The sequence below is a fragment of the Rattus rattus genome, chromosome 16 (genome assembly GCF_011064425.1).
Source record: "Rattus rattus isolate New Zealand chromosome 16, Rrattus_CSIRO_v1, whole genome shotgun sequence".
Lineage (NCBI taxonomy): Eukaryota > Metazoa > Chordata > Mammalia > Rodentia > Muridae > Rattus > Rattus rattus.
Genome location: NC_046169.1, coordinates 6,294,306 through 6,311,235, shown reverse-complemented (window position 1 = coordinate 6,311,235; position 16,930 = coordinate 6,294,306). Strand labels below are relative to the sequence as shown.

Genomic DNA, 16,930 nt, shown 5'->3' with positions numbered 1-16,930 from the left:
TCTCTTTTTGTTGTATGTATGTAGAAGATTTTTATATAGACTATTATAGCAAGGCCTAGGAGGTTTGGTTTTTGTTTTGTTTTGGTTTTTTAACAGAAAAGAGAGCTCAGGAGAGAGGCATGCATTGTGTCTTGTAGTCTTATTTCTCATAGTCTGTTTCATACTCGTGACTAGAGACTTGACTTTCAGTAAAGTGGATGTAAGCAGAGCCATAGATAGACTCAGAAAGAAACAAGAGAGACCGAGAATCAGGAAGACACTGAAAGTGAGTTGGGGGAAACCTCCTGAACTCGGCAGTGGGGGGAGAAGCAGGCAGAGGTCAGAAGCAAAATAAGTGGAAAATTATGTAGCTGGAAAATAAGGGGGGAAAAAAGAGTTCCTAGAGTTTTTAATGCTAAAATTTCTTAACTAATGAAGACTGTTAATCTTTTATTAAAAAGACAGTTGTAATGTAAACTGGTGTGTGTGTCTGTATCTTATTTCTGCAAGTGGACGTTTGCATCCTGAGTCAGCTCTAGAGAGGCGGAGCACTGTTTCTTTAAACCCACATAAATCACCCTCCTGTGTGCCTTTGTTTTCACATAGGAAGTGAAATATTCTAGGAGGAAGGCATCCAACCAGGATGAAGCCAGACTGAGACTTGTTCCGTTATAAAGATTGGGAGGCTGTCTGTTGGTGCAAGCTGTTCACACACTTAATAGATAACCGCCTATAGTCTACTTTGCTGACCATGTTGAATTGAAACCGTGTAGAAATGCAAAATACTCTGTATTTCTCAAAACCAAAGGTTTTATAATTTCATCAGCATAACTTGGGAGATTTCATTTGCTCTTAAGTTGACTGAAGGACTCCTGACATTCAGTAGTGCCCTTGCCAGACAGGGATGACAGTAACACTGTCCCCACAGCTCCCACCCTCCCCACCATACTCCTGTCAGGGCTCCTAAATCTGTTATGAATCCTTGGCTTCTTCCAATACATTCAACATTATTTTGTAAGTTTACTCAGTTTTTCTCCTGACCATAGAAACTCATGTGTAAAGCGTCAGGCCCACACTAGTAGTTTTGAATCAAATGTTGAGTTCGAACAGTTAAATGTTGTCTTAAGCTCTATTTAGGTAAGATGGTGGAGATAGGCATTCGTTGCTGCAGTTCACTGGTGATTGCCGCAGAATCCTTGGCTCCCTACACGCCCACTTCATACCCTTTCACGGCCTGGTGCTTCTCAGCCACTAGGAACATCGTCAGTAGGGACTTTGAGACACCAACCCCTAGACTTTACCGCTAGTGGGTAACACCAAAACTCAGGAGAACAGGAGGCTACTTACACATCATTTCTGTTTGGTTTGTGTTTAAGCTCTTTGGAAACTCCTGTAAGAAACAAAAATGGCTCAGTAGATGAACCCGCATGCAGTAACCAACTTGAGACCTCAGACCCCAAGCATTTATAGAAATCCTCAATAAAAACTACTTGAGGTGTATTTTGAGCATAAAGCAACCGCGTTCCTTTAGGCACGTGATGATTGTCTTTGCAGAGGACTATTCCTGGGGACCATTTTGTCTACTAGAGTTGTAATTAGTGCTCAGAAGAATAGTGGTTCTCAGTCTGGGGGTTGTGATCCCTTTAAAGGTCAAATGACCCTTTCACAGGGGTCACTCAGATTCTTAGAATTCATAACAATAGTAAAATCAGTCATGAAATGGAACAGCAATGAAAACAGTGTTATGGTTGGTGTCACCGTATGAGGGGCCGTATTAAAGACTCACAGCATTAGAAAGGTTTAGAACACTGCCTGAGAAGGAAAGCCTCATGGTGACGAATTGTTTTTAAGACAAATGGGGGAAGGGGATAAAGAATTCAAAGACCTTACCATCAATAAGCGAAAATAGCTCATTGTTGGAAAACAAAGACACGGGTGTCAGTGATGTGTGCCATTCTGATGTTCTGTAATTGTGTTCTGAATGCTTGCTTGTAGTGGGCTGTCTTATCACCTTCACATGGCTATCTTGAACTTATGAAATGTGTTTGGTCACAGTCATCTTAGCAAAGCAAGCATGTGGTGACCCTCGGTTCTGTGAAACAGGGAAGAGTATCATTTGTATTTAAAATTTTAGAATAAAAATACAAACTTTGGGGCTCAGCACATAAGGGCATTTATCATGTTAGCCTGGAGACCTCTTGAGGTGGATCTCTGTAGCCACACGTAAGGTGGGAGGAGGAAGCTGACTTCAGAACTGTCTTGGTGCCGGTCTCAACCTCCGCCCACCCTGCCACCCCCAGTGAGAACATAAAAGCTTTTCGAAGTAGCAGTTCCATCATTGAAGTGTGAGTTGTTTACAGTGATGTTTCCTAAAAGTGTGGTCCTAGAAATGCATTCATTTGGATGCCTTAAAATTTTTGAACCTATTCATCAAATGAGACAGTGAAAGAGAGGCCCAGAAATCCTTTTCAGCAAAGTCATGGGGATTCCGTCAAGTAGCCATGCACTCTCCCCCTCTCCGTTACAGTGTGCTATTCCTGTTAGGTGATGTGTTCAGTGTGTTTGAAAGTATTCCTGTAAAGTAGAAATTAAACGGTATGTTTATTCTCTCATGTCAGCAAGCAGATCTGATATCATTAGGAAAAGTTGTGTTGGCTTTGGCTTGCAACTCTTTGGCAGGAATTCAACGAGAAAATTTACAGAAAGCCATGGAATTGGTGACAATCAACTACTCCTCTGACCTGAAGAACCTCATCTTGTAAGTTTTAATAATTCATGAAGCAGAGTGGTCCTCTGTGGTTAAGTTAGAAATTTCCTCAGGAGCCGCCCACTGTGTAAAGTCCGCAGACACGAACAGCTGCTGACCTGCAGGCTGTGGCTACGAATGTGTTTCTTACGGTGCGTCTGAGCCAGTCTGTTAGTCGCTGGCTCAGGTGCCCTCTCGCGTTGTGCTGGTGCCCACTGGCTGCCAGCTCCTGGCTTATCCTAGTCCTTCTGAAGAGCGCCACAGCTAAGGCGTGCACCACACAGCTATCCTCTTTCCACGTCCCCTGGCCAGTGTTGCTCTACACAGTGGGAGATGCTGTCAGGCGCCTCCTTCAAAGTCCACTTATGTACATGAACCTCGGCTCCCGGGGTGCGGTTCAACAGAAGACTCCCAGCGAGTCTTTGAGTATAAAGTTTGGGATAAATTTGACTTTCACAGTAGACTACCATTGCCACTGAAGGATTCCTTACTGTCTCTGACACAAGCGGGAGGGCACACAACTTTTAATACAGCTGTGAGTTTAATCTAGGGGGGAAAATGCCAAGAAAACTCTTCCAATTTTCCCTATTATGTTCTGGAACCCATTAGAATTTATTGATCCTAATCAATAGTCTCTTTTAGCTTCCAGTGATCCTTTCTGCTCTTTCTGGGTAGCCCTGGATGATCCAGTTTCTTTTTGGACCAGCCCTGGGGTATGGAACTGGGGGATGGAGGACGGGGCTGCCCACCTGTTCTTTGTTACATTGGCCTCACTGTCTGGCTTGTGAGACACTGGAAGCCAGTGCTTGCCTGGGACCTAGACATAATCAGTTAAGATGATGAAGGTATGTGTGTGGCTCTAGCCCGAGTGTGCACCGTCCAGGTTACTCTAGACAACTGCAGACTGTATAATCTCTTAGGTACTTCTTTTTTAAAAAGTACAAGTTGAGGATATTTCTAAATTTTCCCTCTAATCAGTACCTATTGAAAGTGGATAAAAATACGTGAGGCTTCATATATTATTCTTTTTAAATAGTTGAAAGTTTCCTTAGATAAAAGTAAATAAGTAAAAAATTTACTTCGTTAGTGACAATAAAAAAGTAAATAAGTAAAAAGTCCTGTTTTATTAATTATATATAAACATCACTAGACCTACTCTTTGACACAAATTGTACTTAGTTCTCAAATATATCTGCAAACAAGGTGTCGTGATTAGCCCCATTTTAGATGCAGCACGCTGAGGCACAATACGGCAGAGAGCTTGTCAGAGTGGCCACAGCTGGTAATAGCTTTTAGTCTGACTAGGTGAATGTTGTCAATGTTAGTGCTTACAGTGGATAACGAAGATAATTTGTGCGGTTCTAATCATTCATTTACTCATCGAAGGGAAGCTTACATGGAGGTTGGAGAGATGGCTCAGCAGTTAAGAGCACTGGCTGCTCTTCCAGAGGACCCAAGTTAGTCCAATTCGCAGCACCCACACGATAGTTCACAATGGTCTGCGACTGCAGCTCTAGCAGACATGCACACAGAACACCGATGCACATAAAAGTAGACAAATCTTAAGGGATAAAAAGAAAGAAGAATGCTTACTATATGCCAAAATCTGAGAAGACTTTAATAAGAAATTAGCAAAATTTTCATCCATCTTTTAGATGCTTACAAAAGACATCTAGCCGGCTGGAGAGAGGGCTCAGCAGTGAGGAGAGTATTGCCTCTGCAGAGCACTTCAGCTCCCAGCACCCATATCCAGCAGCTCAGAACATCTCCAGGGCATCCGCTCCTCTTGGGGCCTCCATGTGCGCCTGTTCTTGTCATACCTTACCTCCACGCGCACACACACACACACACACACACACACACACACACACACACACACACACACACACACACACACACACACCCGAAAAATAAAAAACACATAAAAGCCACTAAGTTGTCTGCCTCAGTGAAAAAGAGGTGAACTGGTTCCTTGTAAGCTCTTAGTCTGTAGAGATTTCCCAGAAATAACGGGTAATAGACACACGAAATCATGGAGCAGAAGACAGTTCTTTTGGGCTAATTCAGTTTTGCACAATTTAAGATTCGTTTTTAGACTGAAAAATGATTTTGCGTTAGGTGTGGTGGCATCTGCCTGTAGAACGCAGGGGTTTAAAGCCAGCTTGGGCAGCCACTGCCTTGAAAGCAGCAGGCATTTACCTTTGAAGAACAGGAGGGAAAACTCCCCATCCTTCAGCCTTCCAGGGTTTTAACCCTCAGAATTCTTCAGTCATTCGGTGTAGCACTGTTAACACAAAGGGCTCGAGGTGGAAATGGTTGAGTGTGGCCTTCTGCTCTCCTTTCCACATCTGTAGGTGTGAGCACATAGAGATGTTGGACCATTAAAAATGTGCAGGGAAGGGAAGGAGTACTCAAGCTTCAGAATGGAATTAATTTGCATGAAAAGTACGTTTTCAAATTGTGAGCGCCAGATTGTAGTGACAGCAGCATCTGTGTGCTTGTGGCTGTGTTGTTATTAACCCATGCTCACCACTCATGGGATTCTTGTCTGTCTTGGTATAGGTACTTGTTGACTGACCAAAACAGGATGCGGAGTGTGAATGACATCATGCCCATGATTGGTGCTCGGTTTTACACTCAACTGGATGCTGCTCAAATGAGAAATGACGTTATCGAGGAAGACCTTGCTAAGGTAGAGTCTAGTTACTGTGTGGATGGTGTGAAGTGCAGTGTTCACTGAGCCGACTGCCTGGGATCCCACTGTGACGCTCTTGTTCACACGAGGCTTGATTTTACTCTCTAATATCCTATTCATGGTCGTGCCTAAAATACTAGTTTTGTTTAGTGTTAGTATTTTCAATAATTCCTAGAATTGGTGAGTTGCATAATCTTGGGTACCACTATGCACAAAACTAGGCGTGTGTTTAAGAGCAGACCCAGCAGTGTGGGAGTTTACCTGCTGCATGAGAATGCTGTGGATAGAGGGTATCGTTTTAAAACCTTGGTTTCTATTCAGTTGGCTGGGACACTAACATTCTCTCTCCCTTTAATGTTTTATAGGAGGTTCAAAATGGAAGACTGTTTAGGCTTCTAGCAAAATTGGGAACAATCAACGAGAGACCAGAGTAAGGGTTTCCAGTTTTTACAGCATGTTTTGAACCAAGAGTGCCAGTTTGTATAAGGAATGAGTGGACTACCTTCTTAATGTTTTATTTGGAAAAGGGAAGTTCTCACATGAGGGGACCATAAAACTGTTAGCTGTTAAGAGTTGTTTCAAATCACAGCCTGAGTGTGGCTATTCTTAAGAATTTATATGCCATATTGGAAATTGGCCATGGAGTACAGATAAGGGAAGGAGAGAAGCCAGTACTCTGTCTCCTGCTGAAGCCTGATCTCATCAGTTTGTCTTGGTCACTTGAGAGATACTAGAAATCTCTCGGTTGTAGTTTGTCTATTCTTTCCTGTGAAAATGCAACTTTATACACGTCACTATTGGTAATGAAGTGACATCATTTTATGCTGTTTCATTCACCTTTTAAGTTAAGAGTTGATGTCTGTACTTTGTTAATTGTTGAGACGGTCTGGACAGAGTTGCAGTTGTGACTAAAGTATGTAAGTAACGTATCAGAATTGTGTCACTTCTCCTAGAGGTAGGTGACAGGTGCTCGTGGGATCTTTTAGGATTTATTTTTGTTTAATGTATAAGGGTATGTTGCTTGCATGTGTATTGTGCACTGTGTACGTCTCTGGTATCTGAGAAGGCAGAAAGGCATCAGATCCCCTGGAACTGCAGATCCAGACAATTGTGTGTCGGTGTGTGGGTGCTGAGACTGTAACCCAGGTCCTCTGGGCCATCTCTCCAGCCCCATTTGGCTGTTTTCAAAATGAAGAGTCTGAGAGTCATTTCTAATAATCTTCCTAATCAGAGGATGTGTGTTGAACCAGTTTGGAGACCTGTTTCCGCCTTTTCATTTATTCACTCCTGTACTTCAAAACATGACTCTTGTGTTCTGTGACTTTTCTACCTGGTGACCCACCCTCCTCCTTCATGCTGTCCTACTGCGTAGATCTGAGATATTTGTTCTCAGGGTTGGCATTGCTGGGAAGAGGTGCATGCCACTCTGAGTGTTGCCAAAAGGAAAGCCTAATGCCAGTTGTTCCTTCTGTCCTTTTTCAGTTCTGCTCTCTTGGAGTTGGTCATTGTTTCCTGTGATGAGCTTAGGCAGATAATTCTACAGCACTCAGCAGTAAACTTTCTGACAGTTACAAAATACTTTGAAAAATATTTACCCTTCTCACCACCTGTGCTCACCCAGGCTGGTCGTGCCCCACGGCTGCCACATTAATACTTTAGCTTGGCATGTCTTCTCTGATCCTGGCAGTCTTTGCTCCTCTTTGGGGTGAATGCTTTCTTTATTGCTTGCTTTTTTTCTATCATTTATTCCCTGTCAAGGGAGCACACCCTCCTGTAGCATTCACCTCTCATGAGAAATCTAAAATACTTTTCTAATTTTATACATTATTGATATGTGATTTTATACATAAAATTCTAAACTGTCCTTATAAAACGAATTTGGAATTGGGCAGACTCCTACATGGTCAAGCCTCCTGGGCTTCTCCCTCTGCCCCGTGACAGAGAGCTGGAGACAGACAGGTTAGCTACCTGGCCGTGTACTATGGATAGCATGAGCCACGGTCAGCCCAGGTTGTGCTGTACATAACGCGTTGTCTCCGGTGTGGTGTTGTGGGGCAGACAGTGGGCAGGGGACCTGGTCCTGTAGAGCAGCAGTGGAGGTATCAGGTGCCAAGAGTGTTGTGAGGATCGTTGGTGTTGTTCCTGAAAAAACGCTCCTTAAAGCTTGGGATTTGTCTGTTGTGCTGTCGGTGTGTCCTTGCCTGCTGTAGTCGACTGTGTGAGGCTGGTCGTCTGCTGTGCTTAGGCTCTCCCTCTGTAGACCTCGCTTGGTGTGCTTGGTCTAACTGAGCAAACCTTCCTTTATGACTCTGTGTTCAGGTAAAGAGTGTTGTTTTATACTTTGAAATGGATGAATGATCTCATGTGTTCTAGGTGCTTGTGACTTCTTTCCCTCGGTCCATCAGTGCTGGTTCTCTGAATTCTCTTTCCTCTCCGAACCCCCTCTAGACCCACTGGCCCTTCCTAGTTTGCTCAGTGCTGTCTAGTTCTTGCCAACTGCAGAGCATGCTTTTTCTGGGACTAGCAGCCTCAGCCTCCTCTTTCCAGGACAGGCTCACGATTCAACCCCGTCTACCCTGTTCTCAGAGCACTATGTAGCGGGGGATCCCTGCTGTCTCTGGTTACTGGAGTGACTGCTTCCTCCCAGACTGTAGGTTCCTCTGGTGACTTAAAACTACCAGTGACCCTGGTTCTCCTTCCTCATGGCTGCACCTGCCGGTGGAGTGTGGAGGACTGAAAGCTTTCTGAACATGTCTCCCCTTACACTCCTTGGTACAGCCTTGGCCCAGAGGGATCTAAGGACAATTTTTTCTTTTTTCTACTCTGTCTTAATCATAAAGATTGAGTAGAATATAAGGGGCAATCATTCCTGTGAATCAAACGTTGGGAAGTGTGTTTCATGCACTTGTGGTTGACATTTTTTTAAAGCACTTACAGAGCCCCTCTAATTTCTTATTAACCGGGGAAAATTAGATGAATCTTGAGACTGGAAAATGTGGCCATGTGGCATGTAAAGTGAGTTACTGAGATCAAATATTAACTCCCCAGGTTTCAGAAGGATCCAACCTGGTCAGAGACTGGAGACCGGTATCTGTTGAAACTCTTCAGGGATCATCTTTTTCATCAGGTGACAGAAGCAGGTGCTCCCTGGATCGACCTCAGTCACATCATTTCTTGTCTTAACAAGGTAATTTGTAAGGAAAAAAAATCATTTTTAGTAGCTAGGTTTCTGTCATCGTGTGTGTAAGTATGTGTGCCTGCCCCGTGTGCGCATACAAGGTCTAAAGTGAGGATTTTTGGCTGGGCATGGCGGCTCACACCTTTAATCCCAGCACTTGGAAGCAAAAGCAGGAGCATCGACAGCAGTGGCTCTCAACCTTCCTGATACAGTTCCTCATGCCATGGTGACCCCCAACATAAAGTTATTCTCGCTGCTGCTTTATAACTCTAATGTTGCTACTACTATGAATTATAATGTAAATATTTGATATGCATGACATCTAATATATGATTTTTTTTTTTTTTTTTTTTGGAGCTGGGGACCGAACCCAGGGCCTTGCGCTTGCTAGGCAAGACCTCTACCACTGAGCTAAATCTCCAACCCTAACTAATATATGATTCTTAAGTGAGCCAAAGGGATATCTGATATGTGACCCACAGGTTGAAACACTGGTGTGGAGTTTTCCTGTGTGGCCCTGTCCATCACCGATGGCGGTGGCCCCTCTTTGAGACGTTGTTTTGTCGACGTGTCACTTTGTTTTATTGAGTAGGATGATTGCGTGCATTCAGTATGTTTGCATGTATGTAGATACATGCACACATATGGTGAAAGAGACCAAAGAGGGAAGGGAAGGAAGGGGCTGACACCCATGTTGTCCCATGATCTCCACAGCATGCACCTTGGCACACACAGGAGGAGGTGGATTCTGGAGTAAACCGTAGTCTTTTGTATAAGGTTATGATTAAACAGGTAGTTATGCTCAGGGCCCAGACCTGGTCCACAGACTTGATTTTTTTTTTTTTTACTTGTTTATTTACTTATTTTTCTTAATAGCTTGCAAATTATGGAAATGTTGATAGAAATTCTAAGCCTCCAGTGAAATTTAAAGCTTTTTAATGAATCAATTAGTGGAATCCTGAAAGAAGAAACTTTAAGAAATACTAATGGAAACCATATTGCTCCAAACCCCGGCAGTGGAGTAGACGGTAGACAGATCATAGAGGAAGCCACAGAAATGAACTGAAGAGAAACCTTTTTTTTTTTTTTTCGGAGCTGGGGACCGAACCCAGAGCCTTGTGCTTCCTAGGCAAGCGCTCTACCACTGAGCTAAATCCCCAACCCCGAGAAACCTTTTTTAAATTAAAATGGAAGAAGCCCTTGCATGGTGACAGACGAGAGTAACCAAGCGCGTTCTAAACGCTAGGGCAGGCAGGGGCAACAGCAGTTTATTTCTTTGAATTCTTAGGAATTTTGACCCATGGTTAAGCTGTTTATGGAAATCTGAAAGGCAGTGTGACAGACATACTGTCATTGATTATAGTATTTCATTATCGTTGTCAGAAATGTTGTCCTAAAATAGACTGGGTCAGCTCTCTTCCTCACGACATGAACTGCATGTCTTTTTATACCTTCCGTCTTTCAGCTGGATGCTGGTGTGCCAGAAAAGATAAGCCTGACCTCCAGGGACGAGAAGAGCGTGCTGGTGGTGACGTACAGTGACCTAAAACGCTGCTTCGAAAATACCTTTCAGGAACTGATTGCGGCTGCGAATGGTCAGTTGTAGTATTTGCTAAAAATGTTGACAGGGCATGGTGAAGGACCAAGCCTATAGCCAGTTTGCACTACGGCTGACCTGTCCTCCCATCTCCTGCCACCAGGGGAATGAGCAGGAAGGAGCGAAGCTTCTCGCGCGTGGCTCAGGTGCTCTGTTACTTGAGGAAGAATGTCTCACTTTGTACGCACTCTGGCTGCCACAGGCCTCCGAAGAATTTATTCAGACTAAGGTCACCTTTCGGTGAATGATGCTCCTGCTCATGGTTTTCCACTCGTGTATGCACTAATCTTAATTTTTTAAAGACTTTTCCTGACCTTTGACCTCCTGCCACAGTGTATGCTTACTAAGGGAATTATTTGCAAGGACACTGGGGAACAGGAAGGGGGCAGCTGATTGCTCGCCACTGAGAGACGCAGAATTTGCTCTTGGGGATGGCCAGGTCAGTAGTTCCTAGAAATGCCGTGTAGTGCGTAGTCAGTCCTTAAGAGTGTCGTACGCAAGCTCCAGCTGCCGGCCACCCACGTGAGCTCAAATTGATGCTTGTGCTGTGTTTAAGAGCACTCAGAGAGAATATCCCTGAGTTCTCAGATATGAATTCCCGTTTGTTGATTTAAATCCTTTTCCAGGTAACGATCGGAGCAGTAACTGAAGGAGCAGGCGCTGCTCTTCTCCAGGTTCATCCAGAGGCTTCTTCAGAGAGGCGTCTGCCTGCCAGTCACATACACTTAGATTGACGTAATTTTTAATAGCAAAATGAAATTGTGCTGAAGGCCTGAAAGTTGAGGAGTTACATTACTTTAGGGTCTTTCCAGTTTGCTTTTTCCCTTTGAACTCCAGCTTTATAATGGTACTTACACTGGATCTGGACTCACTGTCGAGAGAGAAGGTGGGCTGAGCACAGCAGTGGCCTGATGCTTTGCGGCCTGGCTCTGGAGGACACTTTCCTGCTGTGCCTTTGCACTCACTGCTTAACCCAAAGTAACAGGACTTTCGGTCATCTGAGAAGGCCATCTCAAAAGTTGCAGTTTTCCTCTTTGGAACTTTCTTACTATTTGGACATGCAGTTGTCGCCAAACTCAAGTATTTGTGGGACTTGTGGTCACTTCGATACTGAAGACTGCCAAATACATTGGGATTTTCTCCTACACAGCCGCCATGAAGACTCCATCTCCTTCCCCAAGCCGCGTGCTGAGCGCGCACTGGGTGTGCACCGCAGAGCTGGGAAGAAAGTGTGGGGACTCAGAGGGTCGGGACAGACTCCCAAGCACTTGCAACTGATGTTACTGTCTTCGTTTTTAACAAGTACACCTATTTGTATATTTCAGAGAAGTTTTTAACATTTCTCTGTCCACTTTTTATAAGCTTTAAAATGATTTTTTCTCTGCCTTGAGATTTGCATCAAGAAAAAGCACCTCTCTTCACCGAAAAGCTTTGAGGACTAGAGACACACTTCACACGTCTAACAAGCACGTCTGCGTCCGCGAGCGGTAGCATCAGTCGTTAACAAGAAAATTAATTATTGCATTTGATCTGGATGGATTTTAAAAGAACATAATGTTCAATATTCAAAGGATAATGACCATTTGCCACCATGATGTCCCTTTTATTTAAAGGGAACAAGAACTTTGAGTGTAACACACAGAAATCTTTATCATTAGCTCATGTATTGAGGAAGAGCAGCTGTCTTTTTATATGTTTTTTGACAAATCATATTGTAATTCTTTTGTACAAAAAAGAACTACTTGTATTCTAGAAGAAATATGAAATGCTTAATTTATAAGCGGGCTGGAGATTTTTTTCCAATATTGTTTTCTTTGAAAATGAAAGGGGATCATCTATTTTAGTTTTTGGGGGCCTGGGAACTTTTTGAAAATTTTCATTTGTGGACCAATGTTATGTGAATGCTAAAGAAGGGCAGGGGTAAAATAGGGCTTGAATCTCTTGTTCCGCATAGACCAGCAAACTCCCCTCTGCAAGGCAGGTTCACATCACAACCCCAGAGAGTCTGCATCAGAAACGCTAGTTTGCTTCAGCCCCTGGTAACCTCAGGACTTGGTGTGGGTATAAAAGGTAGTCAGCTGAAAGTTTTCATAAGTAAATATTGTCAGCCAGAAAACAGTTGGTGTCAGGTAATGCACATTTTTTTAGCTTTGTTTTATATTTATTTTCATTGGGAATGGTTTTCAAAAGAATTCTTGAGTTCTCTGCTTTGATAGGTTTCTTTCTTTCTTTTTTTCTTTTTTCCGTTTTTTTGTTTTGTTTTGCTTTGCTTTTTTTTCTGGGAGCCCTCTGTTCCACGGTGTAAACCCATATAGGAGGTTGTCTGAAAGTTACTATTCAGTGCATAGGAAGAGTTTACTATCTGAGAATATCGAATGAAGGACGTGAACTCACCGTGACTTCCTGTGTGACAACACAACACGGAAAGGACAACCCTGAAATCATGTGGTGTCGCTCACTTCAGCTGTGTGCCCATCTCCAATCCCGTTAGTGTGTTTACTTCATTGCAGATGCCTTTGAGGGAGCCCTCTATTCTGCTTTGACCTTGGTTCTGTCATGGATAGCAACATTGTCTCTAAAAAGCACCAGTATGTTTAAGTTCTAATGTCACGATCCCAGTACCTGTTTCTCATCTTTAACCCTGTTTTCAGTCTCTATGTGTATAGCAGTATTTTTTAATAAAGAATTACAGAGATAAACTTATTTTTGTTCTGTTATTACCCATACATGGTCTTGACTGGGTGTTTGAAGGCTGTTGCCTTGCATTTTGAAGAATTTCTGCCTTTGGGTGGAATGGTGGCAGATCCTCTCAGTGGTTTAGCAGTTACTTGTTGATTGTGTGTCTCCTGTGTCCTTGAGTCAGTGCTGAGACTACTTACCTGACTGGGGAATGACACGGAGCTAGTTCCGTCCCCTCTTTGGGAAGGAAACGAGGGCCTCCCACGAGCTGGCTGAAGCCTCTTCTAATTGAGCTTCCCCCTAAAGCTAAGTTTATCTCCCGTGCCTGTGCCTCGTGCAGAGAGACCCTTCTGCAGTTTCTCCAGACACGCTCCAGAAGAATGAATCATGCAGAATGTCGTTACTGTTCATCGAGCCTGAATAGTTAGTGTTTGTTGTGGGATGTTGTTTGTCTTGTTTTTTCCTCCTGTGTGTTTGAAATTCCTGTAATCTGAGGAGTTGAAAGTACAGAGTGGGAGGTATCAGGGAGCAGGAGGCTTGAGGCAAGAGTGGCACAAGGATCAGGGACAGGAGATGGCTGCCACCTGAGGGACTGGCAGATGGCCTGACAGTAGAAGAGGGGAGCTTTCATATAAAAAGAAATGTGTAGCTATTCGTGGATCCGGATAGGGGCGAGAGTGGACACTAGTTTGGAAGGTTTTTTGGTGACAAGATGTTAAAGCCTGGTCAGTGGTCCACTTGGTGACCTGGGACACACACAGTGGTACTGCTCCCCTTTTCCTCACCCTGCAGTCGGACAGCTCTGGGGCAGCACATCGTTCTCCCAGTTAAACACAAACCCACAGAGGAGATCTCCCTCCACACGGACTGCTGGGGCAGAAGGACAAAGGCTGGTTTTAAATCTTGCTAACAAGCAGTGTGACAAGGTGGGTAAGAATCCAGCTGGCTGCACAAGACCAGGGTGGGAGTATTGGCCCCACTGCTGAGCACCTCGGGCCCTCTGTGACTTTGGCCAAGCAGCTCCCCCTCAGAGCCACATGGAGTGGACTAGAATTCACTCACCAGATACTAACCGACTGTCAGTGTATGTCAAGCCTAGTTCTCAACACTAAAAGAGAAGACACTTTCCTAATGCTTGGAGCTTCCGTTTCTCCTTGTCATAACAAGGACAGTTATTTTTGTTGCATTTACACTGAGTCTTCTAGGCATGCTCTAAACTATACAGAAGAGTAAAGGGTTTTGGTTGGGGTGAGAGGACACTAGAAACCGTTCCCCTTAGATACTGGCAACTGTAATGTAGTATTTAGAAGTTAGTTGTGGTTAGGAGAACGAGTTATTGCCAGATTTAGCAAATAAAGAGTTGGATCTAAATATTCGAGAGTATAAACATTTTTGGCATAAGCCTTTTGCATGGGAAACATTAATACCAGAAAGATTACCTGTAATTCTCATTTACCTGGCCATGTTTGCCCCTCCAGACATGATGCAGTTTCAGAGGGTGGCCTGGCACAGAGGTCTTGCTAAGCTGATGTGAGCAAGGACTTGAAGGACGTGGGGTCGCCAGTCCCACAGGCAAGTGCAGCAGTGTTGCAGCACACACAAGACGAATACAGCTGGGGCAGACAGAGTCAAGACCTTGGGAAGCTCCTAGGAAAGACAAGCATTGGACTTGTGGGTCATCTGTTTTGCCTTCTGCCCTCAGTGGAGGGGCTGCTGGACAGTCGTGAGCAGAAGAGGAATGTGACACACTTAAAGATCATTCTAGCTAGCGTGTCTAGGATGGACCAGGGAAGAGGCGTGCAGCGGTCTTAGAGGGGAAAGAGGGCATCTGGCCAGGGTGGCCCAGAGAAGGTGCACAGTGTGGGATTCTGGTTGTACTTTGAAAGCAGCACCAGCATAGGATGAAGAAGAAAAGAATGAGCTTAGGGATGGCTAGAAGATTTCTAAGTGTCGGGGTTTTAATAGGGGAAGAGGGATCTGGAAGTGGGACAATTAAGAGTTTGTCCTGGAGCCTGAGATTTTTACACATTGTACTGGCTGACTGTTTTGCACCAAGCCTAATGGTACACATACCCTGTCTCAGATTCTGTGGGCCAGGGACTTGGGCTGGCGCAGCAGGAATGACAAGTAGGTTTAAGTTTGGAGCTTGACTGAGTGAGTCACACCGCAGGAGCTGGCCTGTCCGAATGCAGGGCTCTGCCGAGAATGTATCTCAGCACCTGGCCTGGCACGTAGTGAAGCGGTTGGAGAGAGCGTGTAACAAGAGGTAGGCAGAAAATAGGCCACCAAGTCATAGTGTACAGTGCCGGTCCCAGTGCTATCACTGAGGAAAGGGGACTTAGGAAAGACTGAGAGGAATGTGAGCTGTTTAGGCCAGCTGAAAGATAGGCTCAGAGCAGTGAGAGGAAACAGCAGCTTAGCATAGTGGCGTTTGGAGTTCAAGGCTCAGGACTGATCTGTGCATTGAAGATCCTCATCGGACAGTTGCCATTTAAAGTCATGGTGGTGATTGGGGTGCTGAGCCTAGTTGAAGCTCCCAGCCAGAGCCCCAGAGCAGTGTTCAAAGGTCAGAAAAGTGAGGTTCAGCTAGCCAGAGACAAAGGAGAAAGGGGAGAAAGGAATATTTCCTGAAATCAAAGTGGAGGCGCGCGCACACATACACACATATACACACACACACACACACACACACACACACACACACACACACACACACACACGCAGTGGGTACATTCACACATCTTGACTTTCCCCAATGATGGCTGAAATCGTAAGCCAAGTAAGGTCTTCCCCTCCTATGCTGCTTTTTGCCAGGATATTTTTTCAAAACAGAAATGAAATTAAAGTAGAAATTGGATCGGAGGAAGTGAGGTCAGTGCCATGAAACACAAAAGCTTTTCACTGAAGGAAAGTTACTGACTTGGTTACTCTCAAGGTGGAGTTTCACTCTCCGTATAGACCAGCTGGCCTAGAGCTCTCAGAGATCCACCTACCGATGCCTCCTGAAGGTTTGAACTCAAGTGTCACCACATGTGCTAGAGAATTACAGTTTTAAAGAGATGTGTGTTAAGTTGGCCAAGAGTGGGTTCGTGATCGTATTTATGGACAACGTGACCATTAATGTTAACAGTCAGGGTCAGCCCTTGAATCGCTTAAGAAGACGGTCTTATCCCAGTTACTTTTCTATAGTTTCTGCAAAGTGCCAAGACCAAGCAACTTTTAAAAGCGAAACATTTTCATTTGTGGCTCGTGATTCCAGAGCATGACCCTCAGGGTATGGAGGCAGGCAAGTAGGCATGGTGCTGGATGGAGCAGCGGCTGAGAGCTTAACCTTGATCCACAAGGACCAGGCAGAGAAAGCATTCAAATATGAGCCTGGGAGTCCTTCTCATTGAAAATACTGCGGGTCTCCTGGAGGTACTGCCTTCATTGGACTGGTTTGTAGACCTGTCAATCAGGGGTTGTCTTAAGCTAATCGGTAAGAAAATGGAGGTCATGTTGGGCAGCGCCATTCCATAGGCCAGGGTCTCAAACTGTCTCAAGAAATGAAGTGGAGCTGAACATGTCCAAGCATGTAGCATGCATGTAGCTAGTTATCTCTGCTCTTGACTACATGGTATCTAACTAGCCCTTTTCACCTTTCTACCACCTTGACTCCTTGGAGTGGGCTATAACTTGGAATTGTGAGTGCAAAGACTCCTCCCCTAAGCTGCTTTTGTCAGGCTATTCTAGCCGCAGCAGCAGAAGGAAAATGTGTGTGTTATACATGTATGAGTGAGTGTGCTTGTCCACATGTGTGCATGTTCAGAGGCCATGTCTTTTATCACGCTCACCCTTATTTTTAAGCTAATATTAAATATTTTACTTTTACGTATATGAATTTTTGCTTCTGTGTGTGTGTCTGCGTGTTTGTGCGTGTGCACCATGTGTGTACTTGGTTTTTGTGGAGGCTAGGAAAGAGCCTCAGATTCCCTCGAACTGGAGGTGCTGTTGTGAGTTTCCATGTGGGTGCTGGAAATTGAACGTGGCTTCTGTATAAGCATCCAGTGCTCTTAA

The 16,930-nt window shown here is 44.4% G+C and overlaps 1 protein-coding gene across 2 annotated transcripts in view; it reads left to right on the top strand.

Moving 5' to 3' along the window:
• Pan3 (poly(A) specific ribonuclease subunit PAN3) overlaps positions 1-12,894 on the top strand; it is a 115,336-nt gene extending 102,442 nt beyond the window's left edge. The window contains exons 14-19 of one of the 2 annotated variants that reach the window (XM_032886655.1): positions 2,598-2,737; positions 5,288-5,417; positions 5,786-5,850; positions 8,469-8,607; positions 10,064-10,193; positions 10,822-12,894. In XM_032886655.1, coding sequence (XP_032742546.1) covers positions 2,598-2,737; positions 5,288-5,417; positions 5,786-5,850; positions 8,469-8,607; positions 10,064-10,193; positions 10,822-10,844 — 627 coding nt within the window. In that variant the 3' untranslated portion in view covers positions 10,845-12,894. Of the gene's footprint in view, positions 1-2,597; positions 2,738-5,287; positions 5,418-5,785; positions 5,851-8,468; positions 8,608-10,063 lie in introns of both variants that reach the window. The other variant, XM_032886654.1, reaches the window with a different exon arrangement.
• The last annotated feature ends 4,036 nt before the right edge of the window (positions 12,895-16,930 follow it).